General features: G+C 30.6%; 1 protein-coding gene across 1 annotated transcript; it reads left to right on the top strand.

The window, feature by feature from the left end:
• Positions 1 to 1,577: 1,577 nt before the first annotated feature.
• Positions 1,578 to 23,889, top strand: LOC134695856 (medium-chain acyl-CoA ligase ACSF2, mitochondrial-like). The gene is made up of 15 exons (XM_063557307.1): positions 1,578 to 1,686; positions 7,765 to 7,954; positions 8,661 to 8,789; positions 9,683 to 9,736; positions 12,648 to 12,766; positions 13,935 to 13,982; positions 14,856 to 14,973; positions 15,725 to 15,820; positions 16,183 to 16,331; positions 17,627 to 17,795; positions 18,012 to 18,119; positions 18,972 to 19,120; positions 20,026 to 20,167; positions 21,093 to 21,203; positions 21,536 to 23,889. Exons 1-15 carry the CDS (start codon positions 1,628 to 1,630, stop codon positions 21,659 to 21,661), a joined length of 1,767 nt encoding a protein of 588 aa, XP_063413377.1. The 5' UTR covers positions 1,578 to 1,627; the 3' UTR covers positions 21,662 to 23,889.
• Positions 23,890 to 27,234: the final 3,345 nt, after the last annotated feature.

Here is a 27,234-nt window from a genome sequence, read left to right as displayed (position 1 = left end):
TTGACCATTATTTCTATTTTCTTTATTCCCTCTCCCCCTCCCCGAATATTCTTTCAATGAGTTTACGGTCGCCATCATAAGCTGATTGGCCATTATGACAGAAGTGTGTCAGAAATCATGTCTGGTATTCTTACTCAGTCTTAATTACCTTCCATCATTACCGAACTGAACAAAGAAATAACACGACGGGTGCCGTATACGGTGCAGGAAGTGCTTACCCTTTCGGAGCACCTGATTTCACTCCCGGTTTTAAGTGGAGTTCGTGTTGTTTCTTAGTTATTATTTTTAACTGTTGGTGTAAATGTCCTTTAGTTTTGTGAGACTTTGTTTACTCCTTGGTTTTGATTGTAATTGTCTTATAACTCCAAAGCCTGTAGAAAATATAGAAAAAATAATGTTTAACGCCAACACGCTTTCGTTCTCTTGTCCCTTATTTTTTATATACGAAACTTATACTGATTAATTTTATAAAAGGTTTCAAACATTTTTTTCTAAGTCAGACTATTATTTTACTACTATGTAAAATTGTACCAATATATTGAGATTGATTGATTGTTGGTTGCTTAACGTCCAGTGGCAAATATTTCATGCATATTCAGGACGAGAACAAGTTCTCAATAAATACAAAAGGTAGGTGGATACAAAAGAGGCCATCTGGGATAATGGTCGGAGAAATTTGGACTGCCACCGGAAAATGAGGGTATATTGGATAGGGACAGAAATTTGGTCTTGCAACCGGCCACCTACGGACCCCCCCAAGAGTTGTTGCAAGGGTACTTAACGTGCAAAGAACGTGGCATTCTCTTTACACGAGGCATCGGATTTAACGTCCCCCTTCTGACCGGACGTGACTGCGAACTTGATACATCCCGCACAGCCAAACGGACGCCCCACTTCGGCAAGCGTTTTACTGCCGGTCGGGAGAAGACCAAGGGACCATATTTCTATTCCCCAGTCACCCTTGGGGATAATATATTGAGATAAACTTCAATTAAATTACAGTTTAATCTAACACCAGCAAGCAAACCACAGTCTATAAACTATCAATGCAAGTCGTCAAGAATATCATCTCTCACTCTATGAAGATCTATATGGCAAGCCGTTTTGGAATTGAATCCCTATTTATTAATATTAATAAATGATATTTTAATATTAAAAAATTAATAAATCGAATTTTTAATATTAAAAAAAATATATCCAATTTTTAATATTAAATAATACGCTGATTTTTTAATATTAATAAATGGATTAAAAATCATTTATTTATATTAAATAATCATTTTTTATAATTAAATGATACGCTGGTTTTTTTTTAATATTAAAAAATCATTTATCAATATTAAAAATTCGATTTATTATTATTAAGAAATAACATTCAATATTAGTAAATGATTTAATGATAATAATAAATTCCACAACGGCTTGCCATAGATCTATGAAGTCTTGGGATTAACTGGACCCCTGCTGTTGTTTCAATCTTATCTACACAAACTTTGTGTCGAAGTATCAATCAGCGGGTGGCCAGTTAAGTCTTGGGATTAAAAATCGGAAAATATACAGTTCTTATCCGATATGACCTAACATTTTTAAGGAAAAGATAACTCAGGCGATTTCATGAAATGAAAATATGCAGACAAGAAAATTATTTCGTTTAACAGCTCTTAATAATTTATTGAAATGCTGCAGGTAGGTTTTGCTTGTGTTTATAGTGAAGTAAAATTTGCAGAAAATCATCTCAAAACAAATGACAACTCTGCTAAACCAAAAAATTAAAGTAGTAAACACATAGTTGAAATAACTCGTCCTTCAACTTCAACAGTTGAACTTTTATAGTTTACCGGTACGCAAAAGATATTTGTTCTATAAATAGCTGCCAATTAAGCCACAAAACTTAAGGTACCTACAAAAATTATTATGATTAAATGAAATGAAACCACGGATTCAAGAATTAATAACTGACTATTCCAAATGGGTTTTGCTTAAATTGATGTAGTTGTTCGTTGATCTATAATTGATTATGGTTCATCATTGTTCATTGGAAGGAATAGACAAAATTACAAAACCTAATTTAAGAGATAACTGTATTGTATTTGAAGCTTTGCTGACATCCATCAGTAGTTTTACTGTCCCAAGTTTAAATTTATGTGGTGACGCGTAGAGGAGATACAATGTAGGTAAACGGGTATTTGCAACAGTAAAACTACCGATGGATGTGCGCAAGGCATCATATACAATACAATTATCTCTATTCTAATGCAAAAAAATATCATAATGATTAAATTTCAATCATTATTTTAGTATAAAATCTGCATTAATTAAAGAAAATTCTGAGAAAAGATGTTATCGTCTTGGGTCCCTTACGTAAGGGTACCCAAATTGCACCGAGTACCCAAATTGCACCTGTTTAGAAAAAATAGCCACGGAAACAAAACAATTTGTATTTTTAGGATTTGATACTATGCACGTCTTTCAACATAGGTAAACATATTTAGATATGGACCATAATTTGCTATTGGGCTCCGTTTCCTATAACTATAGAAAAGTGATAAACTGTGAATTACTGTAAGAAAAGTTGTAACTACATCTAAAGATGCCATTATTTTTATCAACATACAAGTGTATGCTACTCTTCCCTAGAAAAAAATTAAAATATACGAATGTCAAAGATTCTACAACCGTATTTTTGTGTTGTTTCTCGCGTTACTTTTTGCTTCCTAAGAGCATAACGCTGACTGATTTATAGATAATCTCCACTGGCAAATTTGTAACTTTTGCTATCAAATAACAAAGAACATCGACCAATAAGAATAGTGAGAAGAAAATGCCGAGAACTATAAGTATTTGTGTAGCAGATGTAAGAACAGTGGCATGATTTTTGTGTCCGATTTCGTAACGCAATTTTTAGATGATGTAATCTGCTTTGTTGTAATAGTATTCTTAAAAACAATATGCAAATATGAACTCTCGCGAGATGTTCAAACAGGTAAATCCGAGATGATTTACATTCTTGTTTTGATCTTCGTAATAATTAAGTAAGAAAATTACGTTATCGTTATGCGTTACATTTCACACGAAACAGAAGTCCAGTTATTTATTAAAATTGTTTTTGTCCTTAAGTTCTAATCATTTCCGGTCATATGTGAAACATGTGACTAACATGTGATAACGCCATTACGGCCGGATGTACGAAATACTAGGTCTAAACATTGTTTTTGTTTCCAACGGGATGTTAGCAAACATAATCTGTAGACTTGTTTCGTCTTGTTTAAAAGAGGAAAATACAAAGAGATTGCGCCGGTGGTCTGTTATTTTTCCTATGTGCATAATGTTACATATTATCCTGTGTGAAAATAAATGCCCAATGACTTGACAAAATCGATTTCATATTTGACAGACGTTAGAACACACTTCGTTTCCCGATAATGACGTGAAGAGTCCTTGGAAAAATCAATCGAAATTACGTCTCTTATCATTGTACCAATGCTCGTTGGATTGATTTAACTTCAGCAGTAAATATTACTGGATATTTTAGGTGAATACCTAAATATAATTTAATAAAAAATACATGTTATAATATACCGTTACACTTGGAATGTACAAAGTTGGAATCTTTGTCACATTTTTATACGACCGCAAATTTTGAAAAAATTTTCGTCGTATATTGCTATCACGTTGGCGTCGTCGTCGTCCGAATACTTTTAGTTTTCGCACTCTAACTTTAGTAAAAGTGAATAGAAATCTATGAAATGTTAACACAAGGTTTATGACCATAAAAGGAAGGCTGGTATTGATTTTGGGAGTTTTGGTCCCAACATTTTAGGAATTAGGGGCCAAAAAGGGCCCAAATAAGCATTTTCTTGGTTTTCGCACTATAACTTTAGTTTAAGTTAATAGAAATCTATGAAATTTTGACACAAGGTTTATAACCACAAAATAAAGGTTGGGATTGATTTTGGGAGTTTTATTTTCAACAGTTAGGAATTAGGGGCCAAAAAAGGGCCCAAATAAGCATTATTCTTGGTTTTCCCACAATAACTTTAGTTAAAGTAAATAGAAATCAATGAAATTTAAACACAATGTTTATGACCACAAAAGGAAGGTTGGTATTGATTTTGGGAGTTTCGGTCCTAACAGTTTAGGAATTAGGGGCCAAAAAGGGACCCAAATAAGCATTTTTCTTGGTTTTCGCACCATAGCGTTAGTATATGTAAATAGAAATCTATGAAATTTAAACACAAGGTTTATGATATAAAAGGAAGGTTGGTATTGATTTTGGAAGTTTTGGTCCCAACAGTTAAGGAAAAAGGGGCCCAAAGGGTCCAAAATTAAACTTTGTTTGATTTCATCAAAATTGAATAATTGGGGTTCTTTAATATGCCGAATCTAACTGTGTATTTAGATTCTTAATTTTTGGTCCCGTTTTCAAATTGGTCTACATTAAGGTCCAAAGGGTCCAAAATTAAACTTAGTTTGATTTTAACAAAAATTGAAACCTTGGGGTTCTTTGATATGCTGAATCTAAAAATGTACTTAGATTTTTGATTATTGGCCCAGTTTTCAAGTTGGCCCAAATCGGGGTCCAAAATTAAACATTGTTTGATTTTATCAAAAATTGAATAATTGGGGTTCTTTGATATGCCAAATCTAACTGTGTATGTAGATTCTTAATTTTTGGTCCAGTTTTAAAATTGGTCTAAATTAAAGTGCAAAGGGTCCAAAATTAAACTAAGTTTGATTTTAACAAAAATTAAATTCTTGGGCCTCTTTGATATGCTGAATCTAAACATGTACTTAGATTTTTGATTATGGGCCCAGTTTTCAAGTTGGTCCAAATCAGGATCTAAAATTATTATATTAAGTATTGTGCAATAGCAAGTCTTTTCAATTGCACAGTATTGTGCAATGGCAAGAAATATCTAATTTCACAATATTGTGAAATAGCAAATTTTTTTTTAATTAAGAGTTATCTTTCTTTGTCCAGTATAGTAAGCAAGAAATATCTGCAAGAATTTTTTTTAATTGGAGTTATCTTTCTTTGTCCAGAATCAACTTAAATCTTTGTTATATACAATATACAATGTATATTCACTTTTTAATACCAACTGATAAATTTAAATAATCTTTACCATTCAGTGATAACAAGCAGTTTTTTTACATCATGTATTTAAATGAGTAGTAATTGTTGCAAACTCCATTAGAATATTTTAATTGAAATTAGTTTTGGAATAAGGGAAAGGGGGATGTGAATAAAAAATTGGGTTAAATTTTTCTCATTTGAAATTTCATAAATAAAAAGAAAATTTCTTCAAACATTTTTTTGAGAGGATTAATATTCAACAGCATAGTGAATTGCTCTAAGAGAAAACAAAAATTTTAAGTTCATTTGAATACATTCATTCTGTGTCAGAAACCTATGCTGTGTCAACTATTTAATCACAATCCAAATTTAGAGCTGAATCCAGCTTGAATGTTGTGTCCATACTTGCCCCAACCGTTCAGGGTTCAACCTCTGCGGTCGTATAAAGCTACGCCCTGCGGAGCATCTGGTTTAATTAATATTTTTTATTCATGTTCTGCAAACACTTATCAGAAACGCAATAAACTTGTCAAACGAGAAGTAAACTTTTACCATGCATGACTTGAAAGGAAGAACTTTATTGATTTTAGCCCACTAAAGTAGGTTAAAATGTGGAAACCATGTAGATGGTGTACAGGTCACAAGTATCACATTGTGCCTATTTTAAAGATTTTAATTCCAAGTTAAAAGTTTTTTTCTTTACTGGATTTAAAGAATGTCACATTGCCAATGATTTGGAATAAATTGTATATAACTGGAATATCAAAACCAAGTATAAATACATTTTTTTTTGCTTAAACATCAAGATACAACGATTATGGTATCCTATATCAATGAAGAAAATATGGAAAATTCTGAATAAATTGTACTAATTGTTTTCAAAACAAGCACATATTTAGGAGTTTTATAATACTGTTACATTTAAGATGGATTTTAAGAAAAAGTATACTGTTCAGATTATTTTAAGCAGATTTTGCAATAAAATGAAACTAAAAAAATGCTTTCGGTTTCTTATGGTTTCCTGTCAGGTTAAAAAAAACCTTTAATATAACATTGAAAATAGATTTTAAATATTAACATGAAGCAAGTAACACTAGTAATGGTGTTTATTTATGCCTTTTGAATTATATTGTGCAAAATAAAGAAAATAAAGATTGGTTTCCTGTTTGGTTTCATGTCACGTAAACGGTGAATCAAAATGTATTAATTTTTTCTCGAAAAACTCAATTGTTCCATTCATACTATTCTAACACCAACACAACCCACAAAATAAAAGTTAAAATTTTAGAACTTATAAAAAAGGATACAAAAAGAAACCAAAGGCCGAATACCAAATTATAGTCCATATACACAAAACGTTCACAGTATTTATTAACAGATGGACTGTTTACTGAAAAAGCAAAATGTACGAAAACGTCACCATGCGACGTCATCAAAACGTCATCTTTTTAAAATTACCAAATGCAATGTATAATAAGTATTCATTTGGTAAAATATGAAGATTAAGCATCGACTAATTTCCAATTGTTCAAAATATTTGAAGAAATTAAACAAAAGCTTGGTTATTAGACTTTTGATGATGTGCATTTAAGCATGGATGTAATGTGGGTACTCCTCATTACAGAATCATGGATAGTTTGGAGGTTGATTCAAACTCATTTTTTTATGACTCAATATGGATTGATAATTAAATTGGTGTACCTATACAATAAAGAAGGATAGGGCTACAAAATAAACACAGTACTGACATTTTTTTTTTCTTGATCATAAAAAAACGTAGGTGAAAAAACTGTCAAAATAGGTGCAATTTGGGTACCGTTATGTTACACTAGGGGATGTCATATACAAATGTGTCCGCCATCAGACACAAACACCAGGCGTTTTCTGGCTTCTGTGCCGCTTCAGAAATGTAATAAAATTTGATGAATAGGAGATTTTTAGGTGCAACATGTGAGTTTTTTGGCTTATTATTGTAGAAATAATTACATGTCAATAAATTCAGCAATTCAAAATGTCAGCTTCCTTAGAGTTGGATACAGACAAGGAGATAGGGAGAATTTTATGCTAACTGTCATCCAATCAGAACCATTGATACAAAATAATTGCATAAGAATTAATTATAACTACAGACAAATCTGTGCACCTCAATACTACATTTGTATATATGTGAAATTGCAAAAAGATAATTCGCAACATGTTTCCCATGTCCTGGAAAACATGATGAAATTTATGATTTTTGCAATTTCACATATACATGTAGTTTTTGGTAAAAATTAATATTAAAACTTAGCTTTAATATATAACACATTTACTTCTTTGTTTTTGTAACAAACTATCTTATTGAATAAAGCTGTTGCTCATATATTGATATATCTAAATCTAAATGATATTATAAAGTCTTAAAACAATGTAAAATATGGCATTTTGAAACTTTTTTTAACTTAATTTGAAAAGTTTGAAACTCAAATGCCACTATGTCATGGATGTTAGACTTTATTGCCCCTTGTTATTTTCCTATTTGCATGCTAGAGTGAACAGGATGAGATCTTTAAAACACCCTATGTTTCATGAAAAGCTAAATTTTCAATTAATGAAGTCTTGTTTTTTATATGAAAAGTTTAATCTAAACATGTGTTGTCACCACAGGTTTTATTTAAAAAATCAAATCAAGTTTTTTTGAATTTTAGATCCTATGCACAAGCCTCTTCTGGCAACAAACAAAAATGGAGTTATGCCCATGGCTCAAGTGATACACCTTTACTAGGATCTACCATAGGCCAAGCTTTACAGGACTGGACAGAACTGAGACCAGACAAAGAAGCTGCAATATTTTGTAAAGGCAATATAAGAAAAACTTTCCAACAAATCCTAGAAGAGGTATTTTAATACATTTATTATTATACACTTTCACTTTCTTGATAGAAAAACAAAGGATATTGGGTATTCAACTGTGACAAAGTTAGTAAATGCACACCATAATACACACAAAAAGCAAACAAACAGTGTTTTATAGCTGTTCTCCTTCTGAAAGTCAGAGTATGACCTTCAACAAGGAGGGAAAAAAACTAAAACTTTCACCCCCTGCAAGTTTGACATGTACCTTAGAATGTAAGCACTGCTTTGGATGGAATTATTTACAAAATTTTTTGGATACGACTTAGTTGATGTTACTCTGGTTTTGTAGATGGTGCAGAATACTAAGTTGAAGACTTATCATGAAATGTGTTTTTATGGCTTGCCCATTTGCCGAAAACTTTCTACACAATTTTCATGATTTTAATCATCATTATCAACAACTTTTTGACATGCTATTTGCTTTTTGGCAGGTTTAATTTTTTTTTTCTCTGCAATATTAAATTTTGTTTGAAAATTTTGGCCTTTAAAGATAGTGCAATTGTCCATGTTGTCATAGTACATATATATAACAATCTAAATCACTTACCCCAAGTTTAATAGCAACTTGTATTGTTCTAATATGAAAATTAAAATTTTAACCCTCAAAGTGAAAGAGTAAACTGACAGTCAAATAAAACACATTAAAGATAAGTTAAAAAGATTAGTTTTGTTTTTGTTTTATTTTCAGTCAGACCAGTTTGCAGCTGGACTATTAGAGCTTGGTATTAAAAGAGGAGACAGAGTAGGAATATGGGGACCAAACTCTATAGAATGGATACTCACACAGTATGCCACAGCTAGGGCTGGAATTATACTGGTATTTTATGTCAAAGACGTATTTAGAAATAGTTGGTCACCCAAATCAAAAATTGACAATATACAATTAAGACCTGTAGACAATGGTACATGTACATGATGTAGAAGAGATGAACATCCAAAATTGTTAACATCAGAAAATTATTTCACTGAGGTGACAACTTGAAGTCAAATGATTTTTTAGGGTTGACAATTTGGATATTCATCCCATCTTAGGAGCCACAATTGTTTTATTATACCAAACTAACAAAGGAAGGTCTTTTGAACCATTGAAAATGCACTTACTTTACTGCACAAAAATGAATTTGTGTTTTAGAATTTCTCTTATAAACAACAAAATTAGAATTATGAAAAGGACCTTTGATAAGAGATGCATGATACACTAGATGCATGTCAAAAACCTTGTTTCCTGGTCATTTAATGGGCTTCCTGTAACATGAAGGTTGCCATTTTGTTTACCTGTTTCTCAAAAGATGTCAACTTTCAGGGTTATTCATTTTCCCTTGCAATTTTTTTTTTTTATGAAAAATGTAAGGAATAATATAGGGTTATTGCATGAATATTGGGGAATATTGTCCCGAGTAGAATTTTATATTGCACGAGTTTGCGAGTTTGTTCTATATATTTGAAAGTAAAAATTGGTTTAAACTAAGATTTAAAAACGTTGATGACGTCATTGAAGATTTATTGCACTAGTGCAATATTAGAATTTATTGCACGCTAACTTTTGGTTACGTTCTGTGGGAAATATTATATTGCTATACAATAATAGTTATTATCATACATTAAGTTATAGATTGATTAACAACTTGAAGATATTTGAGATAACTACCGGGTAACTGAAATTATCATCATATAAAAGTTTGAATTTGTAATAAAAACTTTTTTTTTCAGGTCAATATAAATCCAATGTACATAGCCAATGAAATGGAATATGTCTTACAACAGGTAAGAAATGTCTGAAAATGGAATTATAATTTAATGAGTCTGATTCAGATTTTTTAAATAAAAAAATGTTTCTTCAGAAATTTTAAATGCATTATGGTGAAAATTGTGTTATGATAGTAATGCCACAAATTCTACTCAGATAATATTTTTGTAAATCACCTGTTTAATACGAAATATGAAAATACAAATTTTGTTGGTTCTTATAACAATTATGACATTGATTTTTTTTTATTATTAGATATCATGAAAGTATTAGTAATGCATCATATTTAAACTCTTATTATTGTCAGTGGATTCATTACTTTTTCATTGGATACCAATTTTCTATGGCTTTCATGGGTGCAGGTGAAGGACACAATCAAATGTTCAACGAATAATAAATTTTCTATAGGATTGTATACAGACTTTGGCAAAACCACAAAATTAAATATCCATGAACATACAAGTTTTCCTTAATCCACGAAAATTAGTACCCATGAAAATAAATGAATTCACAGTACTAAAATAAATGCTATGTATAGAAAGAAGAAATACAACAATGGCTAAACAATGTAAAAGAAAGAGAAAAAAATAATAGCAATCCACCAAACTATTCCCCTAAACAAAACAAAGATTTAGCCACATAACCACACTAAAAACTAAAGTATAGTCATGTGCTCGATAAGGATGCATTTCCTGATCCACCACTGACACCTATACCTAGTTTACAGCGAGTAAACATCTAGTGGTCAATTTCATATCGTCTTCATAAATGAGGACAGAAATACAGGATTCTGATTTAAAGTATACAAATGAAAGCATTCCATGTTCATCTTTGAGATTGATATTCTATTTAGTTCAACCAAATTATAATTAGGGCCCCGACTAAAAGTCGGGTCGCCCTATAGTGATCAGTCTGTCCGTCCGTCTGTCGTACCGTCTGTCTGTCCGTCCGTCCGTAACACTTTCGTGTCCGCTCCATATCTAGAGAACCATTATGATTTCATACTTAATACTTAACATGATTATCAACCAACACCAGAGGGTGTGTCATGTTGTATGTACACCTTTCTAGGTCAAAGGTCAAGGTCAAAAACTTTGGTTTTAGTTGACAACCCTGTGTCCTGTGGTGTAGATCGTGTCCGCTCCATATCTAGATAACCATTATGATTTCAAAGTTTATACTTGACATCCATTTTAACAACCACCAGAGGGCGTGTCATGATGTATGTACAACTTCCTAGGTCAAAGGTCAAGGTCAAAAACTTTGGTTTAGAGTTGACAACCCCGTGTCCTGTGGGATTGTGTCCGCTCCATATCTAGATAATCGTTATGATTTCAAAGTTTATACTTGACATCCATTTTAACAACCACCAGAGGGCGTGTCATGATGTATGTACAACTTCCTAGGTCAAAGGTCAACGTCAAAAAAACTTAGGTTTAGAGTTGACAACCCCGTGTCCTGTGGGATTGTGTCCGCTCCATATCTAGATAACCCTTATGATTTCAAAGTTTATACTTGACATCCATTTTAACCACCACCAGAGGGCATGTCATGATGTATGTTCAACTTCCTAGGTCAAAGTTCAACGTCAAAAAAACTTTGGTTTCAGTTGACAATCCTGTGACCTGTGGTGAAGATTGTGTCTGCTCTATATCTTGAGAACCATTATGATTTCAAATATTATACTTGACATCCATTTTAACCAACACCACAGGGTGTGTCATGATGTATGTACAACTTCCTAGGTCAAAGGTCAAGGTCAAAAACTTTGGTTTAGAGTTGACAACCCCGTGTCCTGTGGTGAAGATCATGTCCACTCCATATCTAGATAACCATTATGATTTCAAAGTTTATACTTGACATCCATTTTAACCACCACCAGAGGGCGTGTCATGATGTATGTACCACTTCCTAGGTCAAAGGTCTGTCTGTCTGTTGGTCTGTCATCGCTAACAAATTTGATCCACACTATATTTTGAGAGGACAGCTGTTATTATTTCATACTTTATACCTGACAAACATTTCCAACTTAACATATATATAAACCAACACCAGAGAATGTGTCATAATGTATGCATCCTAGGTCTTAGGTCAGTCTGTCGGTCTGTCTATCCATTCGTTGTTCTTAACAAATTGTGTCCGCTCTACCTCTCGAAAACCGTTAATATTTCATACTTTATACTTGGTGGGTCATAATATATTGAAGGCATAATTCTAAAAATATGTGACAAATATCAATTGGGCAGCACCTTTAAACATATTGTTCAAACATCAATCCATATATCCAGAAGTCACCTTAGAGTAGTCAACAATTAGTTCACATCATGCAGTCATATCACTATTATACTATGAAAGTAAGATGAGAATATTTATCTGTTTTAACTTAAAATCTTAGATTGAAATCACACATGAGACTATGTAATAACTTCAAATAATGCTTCATATCAGATTATCCATACAACTTATTTACCCCACGTTATTGACAGCGGGGCCCACAGAGATGGCTTCCATCTCAATGATATCTAGTTACATTTTAACAAGTGAAATGGCATACAGTTCTAACTTAAGTTTATGTCTTTTGGTATGCATTAAAACGTTATAGTGAAAAATATTTTCTAGCTCTATTGATCAACTTATTTTACAAGTTTGGAGTCATTTTTGCATGAATTAATCACTAATGAAATGAAATTATTTTTCTTATTTTGTTTATGCTCTACGATGTAATTGATAAGGATAATGCTACCTTAAATTGAATGCCAAAAAAACTATGTATTTTATAACCGAAAATATGCATCTGTTTAGTGCCATATCAAAGTAATATTTTTAAAGGCAATTTTTTAGGAGTTTTATTAATTGACAAAATTGTGAAAGAAAATATTGAGGCTAGAAACCTAATAACAATTATATAGTAAATTTTATTTTGTATAGACTGGCTGTAAAGCAATAATAGCTGCAGAAGAGTTCAAAGGTCATGACTATTATGACATTCTGTTCCATTTAATACCAGAATTAGCCAGGTGTGAAGATGGTTTTGTCAAAAGTCACAGGTATATTTCGTATTCCATTCAACCAAAAAACATACCGGTACTAGAAATTTTTTAGACTATCAAATAATATATACTCAGGTTATGTGCAATGAAAACCATAGAGTTACCAGTGGTTACTGGCTTGACATCTATATGTAATTCCATTTCCTAAGTTCAGATCTACTTTTATATACTAATATAGTGCAGAGAGCTAAAAATTCTTAAGATTCCATACATGCTCATGTCAATCAGTTTATTAATAATATATACTCAAATATTCAAGATACAAAATGATCTAACCCAAAATATTACTTATAAATATGTAGCATAGTAAATGCATAAAGAATGAATGTATGTGTTCTACCAACAATTATGAACAAATGAATTATTATCTACATCTCTTATCTAAAATTGTAATGAAAATCTATACCAAAAAATAACAACTATAATATATAGTGCACATGACTTAATTTGCTAAACAACTGTTGCTAGGAATGCCAGACATAAATAATGTATTGCTGCAGTGCATTATAAATATATAACCTGTCTCTAATATTTTTATGTCACTCTTGTTAGTTACTATGCACATTATATAAATCTTTTAGAGATATACTTTTTATTCATGATACATGTATCATAAAAATTATTTAATAAAACAGAAAAAAAAGATTAAAGACAGCTTAGTTCTTTTACAGCCTTTCTCTCAAACAAGATTCCCAAGCTTGTCTCATCAATCCGTGAATGTTTCTATATCATTATATATTGTTTTATTTCTGATGCCCAAATGTTGTCTGTTTTGCATATATAAAACAAGACGTTGTAAACAATGCTAAATCTAGATGAATTACTGCTATATATTGAAAAAGACTCAGTATGCTCAGTTTCTACACCATATTTTTTTTTTGATAATTATATATTAAATTTGTTGTAGATTTTTTCTTATTTACAACAAAGGTGGAACTTTTTAGGTAAAGATTGTATGAAATCAAAACCCTTTGGTACTGACATGATATCTAAATCTTCCAATTTTCATCACTACTTTTTAGATACACAAAATATAGTGCATTGATCATAAGATTTTATATATCTTTTCCAGGAATTTATCATTAAAATATTGCTCAGATTTATAAGTAACGAAACCATGCCTATTATAGTTATAGATGTTGATAGATGTTAGTTGGTATTTCAGGTTACCAGATTTAGAGACTGTTATAATGATAGGAGAGAAGAAACATCAGTAAGCAGTTTTCTTATTTATTTACCCAATCCTAATTTTGCTGTTTCAAAATCTACAGGACTGTTGGTAATATCATTGTTCAAACCCCCAAAAAAGTAAACAATCTCAAGGCATTGGTTGAATTTCATTTTTTAGGGATTATTAAACTAATTGGAGCAGTTTAACACAGAATGCACTAGATTTTGAGACCAGTTATTGTCAGCATTTTAAAAAGATCATATACAAAAAAATTATAATCAGAACTTGAATGTGCAAAGTTATTTTGATGGTCATTGAACAGTTAGATAATTCATGAAAACAAGCAGTCAAGGTAAAACAGTTTTCAAAGTATATATGGTACTTTATGCAGATCATCTGCTTTACAATGAGCTTTTAGTTTAATTTTCAAGAACTAATTAACAAAGCATTATTCTAGCATTTAATTGTTGAATGTAGCATTATATTTTAGATAAACACTCTATGGCTTCGTCTATCATGTACATAGATAATATCGATTCACACATTTATATTCTTGAGATACCATTTTTTGGCAGATTTGTTTTGTAAAGGTGAAACCATCAATTTAGATTTTAAATGAAGTACACATGTTCCCAGACTTAATCAAAACCATCAAATATCCACAAAATTGTAACTTTTTCTCCATCCATGAAAACTGCAATCAATCATAATAAATTAATCTACAGTAGGTGCCAAACAATAAAAGAGTAAACTATTTCAATGTTTAATTATGTTTTATTTTTACTAATTAGATACATAAAGTGGCACAATCCAATGAACCAACTACTTCTGAATGCTTTTGTTAGAATAGTTACTTTGAATGTTTATGTTCAGTATTTTATACATTTAAAACTTTTTTGTATTTTTTCACCCCAGGGGTACTTTAAAATTCTCATCTGTGTTGGAAGCTGGTACCAGTAAACGTAAAGCAGAAATAATGGACCTTCAGAAAAGACTACAGTTTGATGACCCAATCAATATACAGTTTACATCTGTGAGTTATTTTCTGTTTGTTGGAAAAAAAGAAAACCTGTATGCAGCCCACCTTTAGGACTCTTTTGGGACTCCTGTATTGGACCTTTATTTTTGTTGGATTTCAAGATTGAATTACGTCATTGTGTTGTTTGTCATCCTTTTTGATGGCTTCAAGGGTTTTCCTGCTTTATTTTATTGGCCATTATACCTTTTTTATGATGAAATTCAATTTAAACATGTAGATTATCTTATATAAGAATATAGGAATGAAGGTATTGTCGCTCAACTAGTTCACATTTTGTGGAAAATTGAGCTGAAGCCACCTCAGGGGTTGCAGGATCTTTTTATGTGTGGCCCCCCAATTGGTGGCCTTCAATTGTTTTAGTCTGCGTTTTTTTTTTTTACACATTCCCCATTTCCATGTGAATTTTATTCGATCTTCATCATCTTTCTTAAAATTTAAAAAACAAAAACAAAACAGAAAAAAATTGCTATCGTCTACAGTATCAGTATATGCAACTTAGATTCTAGTCAGGAACATTTTGATGTAGTACCACAGAAGTAGTAGTTCTGTTAATATAGAAATCTTCTCATTACCTTTTGATCATGGTAATGGTTTTGAACAAGAAATATTTGAATAGGTTGTAATATTTTAATGTCAATGCAGTATAATGAGGTTTTAGTTGTTAAATGAACCATATAAACCTGTTTGCCTCCAACTAGGTCTATTTATAGAAACTTTAATGTTTTAAATTTTGTTTTTATCTTAGGGAACCACAGGATCACCTAAAGGAGCCACTCTTTCTCATCATAATATTTTAAACAACAGTTATTTCATTGGTCGAAGATTAGGATATCATGAGAAGGTTGGTATCATTAAGACATTTAGATTTATCTTTTAAGAGAATATTTATACACAATTAGAAAAAGCTTCCATATTCCCAATGAAGAATAAGGGAGTATGGTGTTTGCATTTTATGGCACACATTTGTGTTATTTCATTTTTTACTTGAGGATTGTTTTTTAATTATAAATCTTTATGTATTAATATTATTTTCTTGTTTTTGAAGGTTAAAGTTCACAATTTATAATAATTTGAACTGATTATGTAAATTTTATACATTGAAAAAAAATCAAAAAAATCACATGCGTATTTCAAACCTATGAAATGAGAATTTGAATTTAATAATTTGACACAAATACATACTTTTCATGACAATATTTGTAGGAAACTCGAATCTGCATTCCAGTACCTTTATACCATTGTTTTGGCATGGTTATAGGAAGCCTTACGATGGCATCACATGGTGCTACATGTGTATTCCCTTCACCTGCATTTGATGCTAAAGATACATTGGAAGCAATCAGTAAAGAAAGGTAGATTAAACATTTTAGATAATTATACAGAGTTTAAACTCAATAGTACCTGTCAGTCTGAAAGATTCTAATGTATAGATTTTTGCTTTTTTAGTTTTTATATCATATAAGCAGTTGAATGTTTTTTCACTTAATTTTCAGTTCTTACCAAATATATATTGAAATAATATACTATACTCTTTAACTTTTATATCAGTTCTTCCTTAGCAACATTGATAGAAAATATTGAATTTTCATAAATGAAATGCTATTTAAACATTCTATGATAGTTTTAAGTTGTTAACTAACTGTGTAATGCACAATATAAGTTTCAAACCATAGAGTTAATTGTGATAGGATTCAAAAATATTTGTTTATGCCCTACCTTACTATAGTAGAAGGGCATTATGTTATTATGCCCTACCTATGATAGTAGAGGGGCATTATGTTATTATGCCCTACCTACAATAGTAGAGGGGCATTATGTTATTATGCCCTAGCTACGATAGTAGAAGGGCATTATGTTATTATGCCCTACCTACGATAGTAGAGGGGCATTCTGTTATTATGCCCTACCTAAGATAGTAGAGGGGCATTATGTTATTATGCCCTACCTACAATAGTAGAGGGGCATTATGTTTTCTGGTCTGTGCCTCTGTTCGTTCGTCGGTGTGTCCTTTAGCTTCAGGTTAAAGTTTTTGGTCGAGGTAGTTTTTAAAGAAGTTGAAGTCCAATCAACTTGAAACTTAGAACACATGTTCCTCACGATATGATCTTTCTAATTTAAATTCCAAATTAAAGTTTTTACCCCAATTTCACGGTCCACTGAACAGAGAAAGTTATAGTGCGAGTGGGGCATCAATGTACTATGGACACATTCTTGTTTAGAACTATATATGCAAGTGGGGGCATAATCTGTATCCAATGGATACATTCTCAATTTATTTTACTTAAATTGAAAAGTATGCTAGGAAAGTAAAGCCCTATAATAAGGTTACCATAATGAAAGAAATCACAGAATTAGCTTATAGCAGGTTATTTTTACGGGGCACAAATTTTTGTCTATTTTTCACAGACAGAACAAAATCATGAAAATAAATTCTGTCAATTTAAAATGGCACATGTGAAGGTGTTGATAAAAGTTTTGAATCTGCCAAAAAAATAGCCGCCAAAATATTATGTAAAAAGTTATTCAATGAAAATTGCGATATATAACCGCCTATACGGTATATCAACATGGCCCAAGACAAGGTGTTAAGTTTAGTTTAAAATTCCCAATTTATTTAAGGAATATAAGATTTTGACATTCATTTTAGATGTACATCTGTGTATGGAGTACCAACCATGTTTATAGATATTGTGAACCATCCAGATTTACACAAGTATAAGTTATCATCACTGTATACTGGTATCATGGCAGGCGCTCCCTGTCCTATTGAGACTATGAAGGAGGTGATAGGAAATATGGAAATGCCAGGTGTTACTGTAAGTAAATGATTGCACTGTAGTTTACTGTATTTCTGCCAATTTCAATGCATACAATTTTCATGAGGTTAAATTACATGCATAGAATGAAGCACTTCATGAATTACCATTTAAGTTAAAATCTTGTATATGACCAAAATAACATTACTTTCAAATAAAAGCTGAAAATAAATAGTAAAAAATTAAGTGTTTAATTTGATATTGCATATTATACAGGTTTGCTATGGAACAACTGAGAACAGCCCTGTCACATTCCAGAACTTCAGAGATGACAACATAGAGAAAAAAGTAGGAACCATAGGTAAACCACACCCACATGTAGAGGTAAACATTTTTGACCATATTGATGACATGAGTATTATAAACTAGTATGGAATATAAGTAACAAAACAGCCTTTGAGTTGATCTAATCTTGAAATTTGAATGAAAATAAATGTAACAGAACAAAAATTTAATGAATCAGTCACATGTTCTGATTACAAAGCAGTTAAAGAGGATCTTCAGCATTTAAATGCATATAGTATATCTAGCTTAATCATTCTCATTTGTCGGGAATTTTCATGATAATATCAAATTTAGTAAACAAAATCTGGTAGACTGAAAATGACATCATATAATATTAGCTATTGATTTACCATTATAATATAAATCATATGCCAATGTACATTATTTACCTTGGTTATCTAGATATTTGTACGGAAATGACAAAATTAAAAATTGTCTCAATATTTAATATAATAATAGGAAGATTTGGTATAAATGTGAATAATACAAATATCCATCAGAGGATGTAAGCAACTATAGGTTCTATACTGTCTTCAAAAATTAGCAATAGAAATTTGCCAATTATGAGGGGCGGCAGGAACTTTTTTGGGACGTCAGGATTGTGTGTTTATAAGATTGGGATTTTGGGATTGATTTTTTGGGATCCAGAAATTCTTTGATTTCGAACCTCAGGATTTCATGTTTTTAAGCCTGGGATTTCAAGATCTGAACACCTCTAACCCCCCCCCCCCTTTCCATCATGACTGAATGTGAAACATTATAAAAGAGCAAAACAAAGGCCTTTTTATTCTTTAAGCATTTAGTCAAAATCAAATATGTTGGAGAGCAAATTGATTGTTTTAGTTGCTTTTGTAGCTTCATAATTATTCTGGTAATATTTTATTGTTTCAGGCCAAAGTTATAGATGAGTATGGTAATGTTGTACCATGTGGTACTCCTGGAGAGCTATGTACACGTGGATACACAACAATGTTAGGATACTGGAATAATCCGGCTAGAACAGCTGATGTTATCAAGTTAGACAGATGGTACCATACAGGGTAAGTAAAATATGTGTATAAAGAATTCTAGTGCATGCTTTTATTTGATCCTCTGTCTTTGAACTGCATTTTTTTTATGTTTAACCAAAACAAAAATGCAGGTATTAAAAGGGATTTATTTATTGTAAGATCACCTTTCTAATCATCTATACACATCAAGTTTATTTAAAGTTTCTTTCTAATGATAACCTTATGTCGATTTATTACATATATGAACAGCATTTTAAGACAGAGTTGTTTAATATTAATTTAATATTGCACCAGAAAAAATATGTCTTTTTTTGAGGCTTTTTGTATCAAAGTCACAGTGAGGCTTTAAAAATGGACAATACTCATTACATACTTCTCAGGATAGAATGAACTTAGTTAATACATGTAATACGTTTTTTCAGTACATTTACTCTAAATCATTTTGTAATATTGTTGATCCAGTACCATTTTTTCATGGATTGATGAAAAATTAAATTTTCACGGATATTTTATTTCATATTTTGACACATTCTACAAACAAATCTTTTATAAAATGAAATTCATTGATATTATTTTTGTTTGCATTTACATAATCCACAAAAATAAGTATTCAATTAATTATTATAAATGAATCCACAGTACTGGCATATCAATTATTTACCAATTTAGATCTCAATTTTAGGACAATCCTTTTATGCAGCATTTGAGTAGCAATGACCTACATTTCAAACTTTAAATTTGGTTAGGCTATGAAATTAGGGTCAATCTATTGACATGTTTAGTAATAATTTATTTCCATCCTACTATTCAGACATAAAGGAGGAATATATTTAAAAAAAGGCTTATATTTTGTTCCCAGAGAATTTTCAGTATGCCATTCAAATTGAATTTAAAAGTTCTATGACATATATATATATATGTGTTTTATATTACAGAGATATTGCCACCATGGATGAGGATGGCTACTGCTCTGTTGTAGGGAGGATAACAGATATGATCATTAGAGGTGGTGAAAATGTGTATGCCTTTGAAATAGAACAGGTTATATATCATCACCCTTGTGTTAAAGATGTCCAGGTAAAATCATTTAAAAAAAACTCAGTTAATTATTTAACTAGTTACATCCATCTTTTATAAATAGATCATATGATAAGTTAAGATCTTTTAAACTAATTTAAATTTATGTAAATGACAATTGATTGTTTATTCTATTGTCACTTTGCCTCCCTAGCTCATGTGTTCAAATGGCTGAATTTAAGTTGTTAGTTAACAATTTGTATCCTTTTATTAGTCCCCTACTGACTTGAGTTTAGGTTTGCACTCTATCCATACGTCAGTTCAGCAAATCAATTTTCAACACTTTTTTTCTTTGTGCTTGAAGATATTGATTTTGATTTTTGTGGTACTGTTTAGTTTGTGACAAATTACAGATCAAGTTCCAATTTTTGTTGTGGATTGAAAATCTTGTGCAAAGTTATCACGGTCTTTAACTTAGATAATTTACTCAAATGAGTGCTTTGACCTATAATTGTTTACTTTATATACATTGTGACTTGGATGGAGATTTGTCTAAATGGCACTCATACCACATCTTCTTATTTATATTAACATCAATAAGACAGCAAAACCTACAATATTGATCCACAACTAAATGCTAGAAGTTACCAGTCAACAAAGACTTGGAACCCACTTCGTCATTAGGATAAACTACTTCTAAAACTGATATAAGTATTTATTATATGGGTTACAATGAATAAATTGATTTCCCAGTGAAATAAAAACCAATTATTTCACATCTGAAATAAATGTGGTATTTTCACTTGTCTGACGTCAATCAACTATAGACTTTGTCAAACCATTGATTACGTCGGCTCAAAACAAATTGTAAATGCGTAAAAAAGGATTTTTAAATAAATATGTTGTTTGGTTACCCTGAATATTTTTCTCTATTTGAATTCTTCTATTAGTTATTCTATATGTAATAGAACATTGTCTGTTGTAGGTTGTTGGTGTTCCTGTGGAGAGATTAGGAGAAGAAATATATGCTTTTATAGAGTTTAAAGAAGGATACACATGTACCGAGGAAAATATTAAAGATTACTGCAAAACCAGGGTATATTCTATATTCAATATATAGTGTCTGTTTCATTGAACAATTGTAAAGGATTTTAAAATTTCAGTCAACATTTAGAAGCTAGAACAAAAGAAATGTTTGCCTTTAGATGTTTAAAAATGCATTTATAATTTGATAAAGCTTTTACAGACCTTGCCTTATAAACTATCTGATTTTCAATCCACCCTATCAGATAGAATAACAAAACACTTTAGGAAGTGGTGAAATTTTAGGAATAGTCACAGAAGTACAAGTTTGCAATTTTTAACATGATTTCTCTATTGGTTAAAAAAAATTGAATGTCATAGTAATGTTTATTATATGTATTTCAGATGGCCAGATTTAAAGTACCTAAGTATGTGAAATTTGTCGAGGAATTTCCTCTGACAGCTACAGGAAAAGTGCAGAAGTTTAAACTGAAAGAAGAAGCAATGAGAGATCTCAATTTAACTGACTAAGCAAAATATTATTATTCTGGGGTTATATATTAATAAGTGGTGATATTTGATTGACTACACAAATAATGGTTATATTTGATAGACTAAGCACTTAGTGGTGATATTTAATTCTACTTAGTATAGGTTCTAACTATTTACACAACATTTATTCTATATATATATATTTATGTTAGCTATTGAATTTATGTGCAAAATTGAAATCCCTATCAGTTTTGTGTTTTATAAGATGTCAAAGTAGCAGTATTTTATAAAGTTTTTTGGTCATTTTTTTTGTCCGAAACAATATTTAAATTTAAAAATGAAATGAAAGGTTAGATTCAACAAAATCTTTTCAGTTCTTCCAGTGTTCCCTATAGAAAATTTACAATTACATTTTGAAGTGGCAGAACCAACCTCATTATCTTTATTTGTGCAATATGAAACCAGGTGTTTCAATCTTACACCGTTTGTTAATGTTTTACTATGAAGACTATAGACCTTAAAGCTATTTCGAAATCTGAAAAATTTTGAACTATTTACATCATTTTTGCATTATTTTGTCTTCAAAATTTATAGACAAATAGGGATAATAGTGTATTTTAAATTTAAATTGGCATGTTTAAATCACTGGTAAGAAATTATTGAAATAATCATGTAAAACAGATAAACTATTTTTTCTAGTTCTTGAGTAGGATGTTTGTAAAAAATTCTGTTAAATCAGTACTGCTGTTTTTATAACTTATGCAAGAAAACCATCCTACACTTGTTACATATAAAGTGGAAAATGTTACATGTGTTTTACAAAGAGGCTTTGTGTTTATAAAAGGCAATGTCAGACATAAATTGTGTATGTATGATTATGAAGTTGATTTATTTTTATGAAGATTATTCCACAATCTTAATTATTATAAGACTGGAGTTAAAAAAAAAAATATATTGTTTTTATTAAACCAAGAACTAAGAAGTTAAAAGTAAAAACAATTGCAGGACTAAAATTTTGGATTTAATTATCCTTGATTTAACATGGGATAAATATATTACTTTTTATAATAATATTTTAATGGCTTTTTGGTGCAAATGTTTAATGTTATATTTTTTTAGTTATGTTATTGTTTTGTTTATTGAATTATCTACCATGTTCCAGGGGAACTGAAACTAATTTTGTGCCATATGTAAAATGTAAGCTTTTTTTGTATATTTTTAAACAACTCAAAAGTTGTAATTTTACTTGCATTTTAAAAATGTGTAATGATGTCATAATATTTTATCAGATTTTAAATGGATTGATAATCTTTTTTCTCTAACTCTATGGATATTTATCCCTTTCCGAACCCATTGTATAAAAAAATTTAATCAACGTGTGGTTGCTGGTGATCTCAAAAGATCATTGGACGATTTTAAGGGTCATGACCTCTTTAGCTAACTGAATGAATCAAAATATGATAACAGGTGTTAATGAAATTGACAACTTCGTGCAATGTGAAAGGCACTCGAAGGGGATTTTCGGTTAACAAAAAAAGAAAATGTCTTTTTAATCATTAGAGAAACAGATTCTTACATAGTTACTCGTGAATTATCGGATTTATCCAATCTCAATAGTTAAATTATAAATTTTAAAGTCCTCGCCGAGGCGGCTCGGACTTTAAAATTGATAATTTAACTATCTCGATTGGATAAATCCGATAATCCACTGGTATCAATGTAAGAATCTATATTTATTTGTTTATTTATATTTTTTTTACTGTTATTTAAAGTTTTGGATTGAATAAAATTTGATGTTATTTTTTTTTCCAGCAATAATCATAATTCAGTTAAAATTTTATTTCTAAACTTTTGTAATTTTCAATTCAATTCAATATTTTATGTAAGTCTCATATCTCAATAATATATAATACAACAGTACATTTAGTGTAAAAATATAAAGAACATTTTTTGCATTTAAAAGTTTTTTTGTTTTTTTTAAATTAATACAGTTTATACGGTTACTCATATGATCAAGTTCTATCACCTTCAGACATGATGACATTCTGTATTGCCTTATTAAATGGGACTTTGATTGAACTTATAAAATAGTCTTTTTTCAAAATATTTATAGGTGATGCAGTTAATAAACTTAAGCAAGTAAAACAAGAATTGTTTTTCATATGCATTTACAATATAAAACATTTCTTTTACACCGACTTGCACTGATTTCTAATATAAAGATATATTTATACAGTCTTAATTAAAAATAAATTATTTACAACGGATCTCAATCTTATTTATACACCAATTATTAACATTTTGCATTTTTACACTAAGCTTCATTCTATTAAAATGTATGCGGGAGGGTAGAAAGGAAATTGGTGGGATTTGGCTGCTGTCTGCTCTATGGTCAGGTTGTTGTCTCTTTGACACATACCTTATTTCCATTCTCAATTTCATTTCAAGATAACTATACAACTAAGAGCCATTTTTGTCTTGCTTGACAGAATCAAAAAGCGAGAAATAGGTATGCTGTTTCAGGCGTCGGTGATGGCGGCGTCAACAATGTATTAGTTTGTGATTAGGTTTAGTTTATGGTGAACTACTAGTGGTAAGTCAAAGATATTTTGTATGCAGTTGTATAAGTATTGGCACATCTCATTACCATGGAGATTATTTGATGACCCCACCCCCCTCAGTTATGGTCTATTAACTTTGAAAAATTTGCTTAGTTTTCATGTATTAGTTTGTGATTAGGTCAGTTTATGGGGAATCACTAGTGGTAAAGTAATGATAATTGACATGCAGTTGTATAAGCATCAGCAAATCTCATTTCCATGGAGATTATTTGGCCCTGTCCCCTCAGTCATGGTCTATTGACTTTGAAACTTTTGCTTAGTTTTCATGTATTAGTTCCTGTTAGGTCAGTTTATGGGGAACCAGCAGTGGTAGGTCTATGATACTTGGTATGCAGTTGTATTAACATTGGCATATCTCATTACCATGGAAATGTTTATACCCTCCACCTCAGTAATGGTTTATTGACCATGAAATTTTGCTTAGTTTACATGTATGAGTTTGTGTTAAGGCTTGTTTAAAGAGAACTAACCATGATAAGTCAATGGTATTTGGTATGCTGTTGGATTAGCATTGGCACATCTCATTTCCATGGATATTGTTTAACCATGTACTTTCAATCATAGTTCATTGACTTTGAATATATTTGTTAACTTACATGTTAAAGTGTTTCTATTTTTTATTTCAACATTTGCATTATCAAAATTACAAAAAAGTGAGACATATCTCTGTGATAACAGTTTATTACTGTGCTTATCCAGTGACCTTTGGGGTACCACAGTAGCAATGACCAAAACAGTTTACCAAATTGCAGTTAGATTTCTACTCCAACTAACTGATCAACTGGTAAAATATTTTAGCAGATTGCTCAAGTGAAATGTTGTTAGTATGAAGTGAGTGCTGTAAAATAAAGAGTAATACTTACCATTCAGAACCAGTTAGTTGATACCTTTGTCAATCTTTTCTAACAAAAATAATATCTTACTATAGTATGAGTCACTGAATAAAAAGGTATAATTTTTACATGGAAACTTCTATCATAGATAAATATTATAAATGAATAGTTCAAAACATTGTTATGTAGGTGTATATTTTATAGCTTTGTTTTTCTAAGAGAAAGTTTTTGTGCAATTGTGATTCGATTCGATTTTCTATACAAATAACTGATCTGCTAGCATTAAAGGGAAATAATTTTTATTGAGTTCAAATGTATACTAAAAATTTAATCAATGATACCAGGCTTATGATTTTACCTACAAAACATTCATCAATACGACTTTAATAAAAAATATTGAAATGCAAAATTAGTATGACGGTGAAGGGCATATAGGACACAAATTAGAAAGGTTTTGCAAAATATTGCTTTTAAGTTATCTTGTGCTCCTTGGTAGAGAATCCTTTATACTTTGAACTATAATTCAACATTTTGCAAAACAGCTGTTAATCTATAATTTTACCATATCAATAAGAATGCGTGTAAAAATAAAATTGCCGACTTCTGGGCTGGTGATATCTTTTTAATTTAAAGGGGAATTTGAATGATTTATAGAACTTTGAATGTGTTCAATATAGGGTTTTAACAGCTTTTTAAAAAAATTTCAAATCATCTTTCATCATTAAATAAATTTCATTGTTCTTTTCAGAACAGAGGATAAAAGTTAAATAATCACAGAAATAATGTTATAAACAAATTGAATGGGGAAATTTAATATTTGTCAGACAGAACAAAATTTTACTGATTATCAGTAATGTAAATTATTTCCCTTTAATGCTAGCAGATCAGTTATTTGTATAGAAAATATTATTTGAATCACAATTGCACAATAACTTCATCTTAGAAGACAAAGCTATAAAATATACACCTACAAAACAATGTTTTGAACTATTCATTTATAATATTTATTTATGATAGAAGTTTCCATGTAAAAATTATACCTTTTTATTCAGTGACTCATACTATAGTAAGATATTATTTTTGTTAGAAAAGATTGACAAAGGTATCAACTAACTGGTTCTGAATGGTAAGTATTACTCTTTATTTTACAGTTAGTTGGAGTAGAAATTTAACTGCAATTTGGTGAACTGTTTTGGTCATTGCTATTGTCATACCACAAAGGTCACTGGATAAGCACTGTAAGATAATTAAGCATACTGACAAGAAGCCAATGATCCACATTTAATAATTCAACTGTTCCTTTTATACCCTACCACATACATTTTAATGGAATAGTCCTAATTGGAAATGTTTCAAACCCCAATTTCTGATTGACTGATTAATTGCTGCCTGCTTACTGGTCAAGTTTACACTATGTATGTAAGCAATTCTCATTTTTTTGTCATTTCATGGGTCCTGCAAGACCTCATATCCTGTTTTCATGCCACAATAATTTGACTATCAGGTGTCACGCTTACTAAAAATCGGCAATCCTGTGTCGCGCTTAGACCTCAATGAGACCCACACTAAAATAGAAAGAAATCAGACAGGCATAAGTATTCTCATTAATGAGATCTAACTGTATTTTTACATTAAAACTGTCTGACAACTTATATATGAATATTTTTTCTTAAATGAAGTCTAATTAAAATGACTGAAATTTTCAGTCAAACCCTTTCAGGAAATATTGCCCTTTAAAATGCTTTTTACCATGGTTGTTTCAAATGACCTTGACCTGGCCTGACAAACAACATGGTCCCCAAGGCTTGAAATGGAACATGGTGTGAAACTAAATATTCAGAGTACTCAGTTCCCTTGCTAAATATGTGCTATTCCTTATAGGAATTTTTACCCTTAGTTAGTGACAATTTATACCAATCTTTTAAATTTTCCACTTTATCTTCAAAAGCTATAATAGATATTGTAAAATTATAAACAGAAAAATTAACAGTAGGACTAATTAAGAAACAAGACGGCTGGTAATATACACACGCAGAACAATTGGTTCTACAGTGAAAACCAATGTTTTCACTGAATAATTAATTATTATAAGGGTTAAACCAACCTTAATGTAGTAAGGTTGGTGTACTCCAACGATTGGAGGAAGTTATAGAGGAAA

Source organism: Mytilus trossulus, chromosome 14, assembly GCF_036588685.1.
Source record: "Mytilus trossulus isolate FHL-02 chromosome 14, PNRI_Mtr1.1.1.hap1, whole genome shotgun sequence".
NCBI lineage: Eukaryota > Metazoa > Mollusca > Bivalvia > Mytilida > Mytilidae > Mytilus > Mytilus trossulus.
Note: the sequence above shows the minus strand (reverse complement) of the source record. Positions and strands in the feature narration are given on the sequence as shown.

Bases quoted from the DNA above. Each gene is read 5' to 3' on its own strand.
- LOC134695856 (XM_063557307.1), top strand. From the start codon at position 1,628: ATGCAGACAAGAAAATTATTTCGTTTAACAGCTCTTAATAATTTATTG. The intron at 15,821-16,182 runs GTTGGTATCATT...CAATATTTGTAG, and splicing joins GATTAGGATATCATGAGAAG to GAAACTCGAATCTGCATTCC. The intron at 21,204-21,535 runs GTATATTCTATA...TATGTATTTCAG, and splicing joins AAGATTACTGCAAAACCAGG to ATGGCCAGATTTAAAGTACC.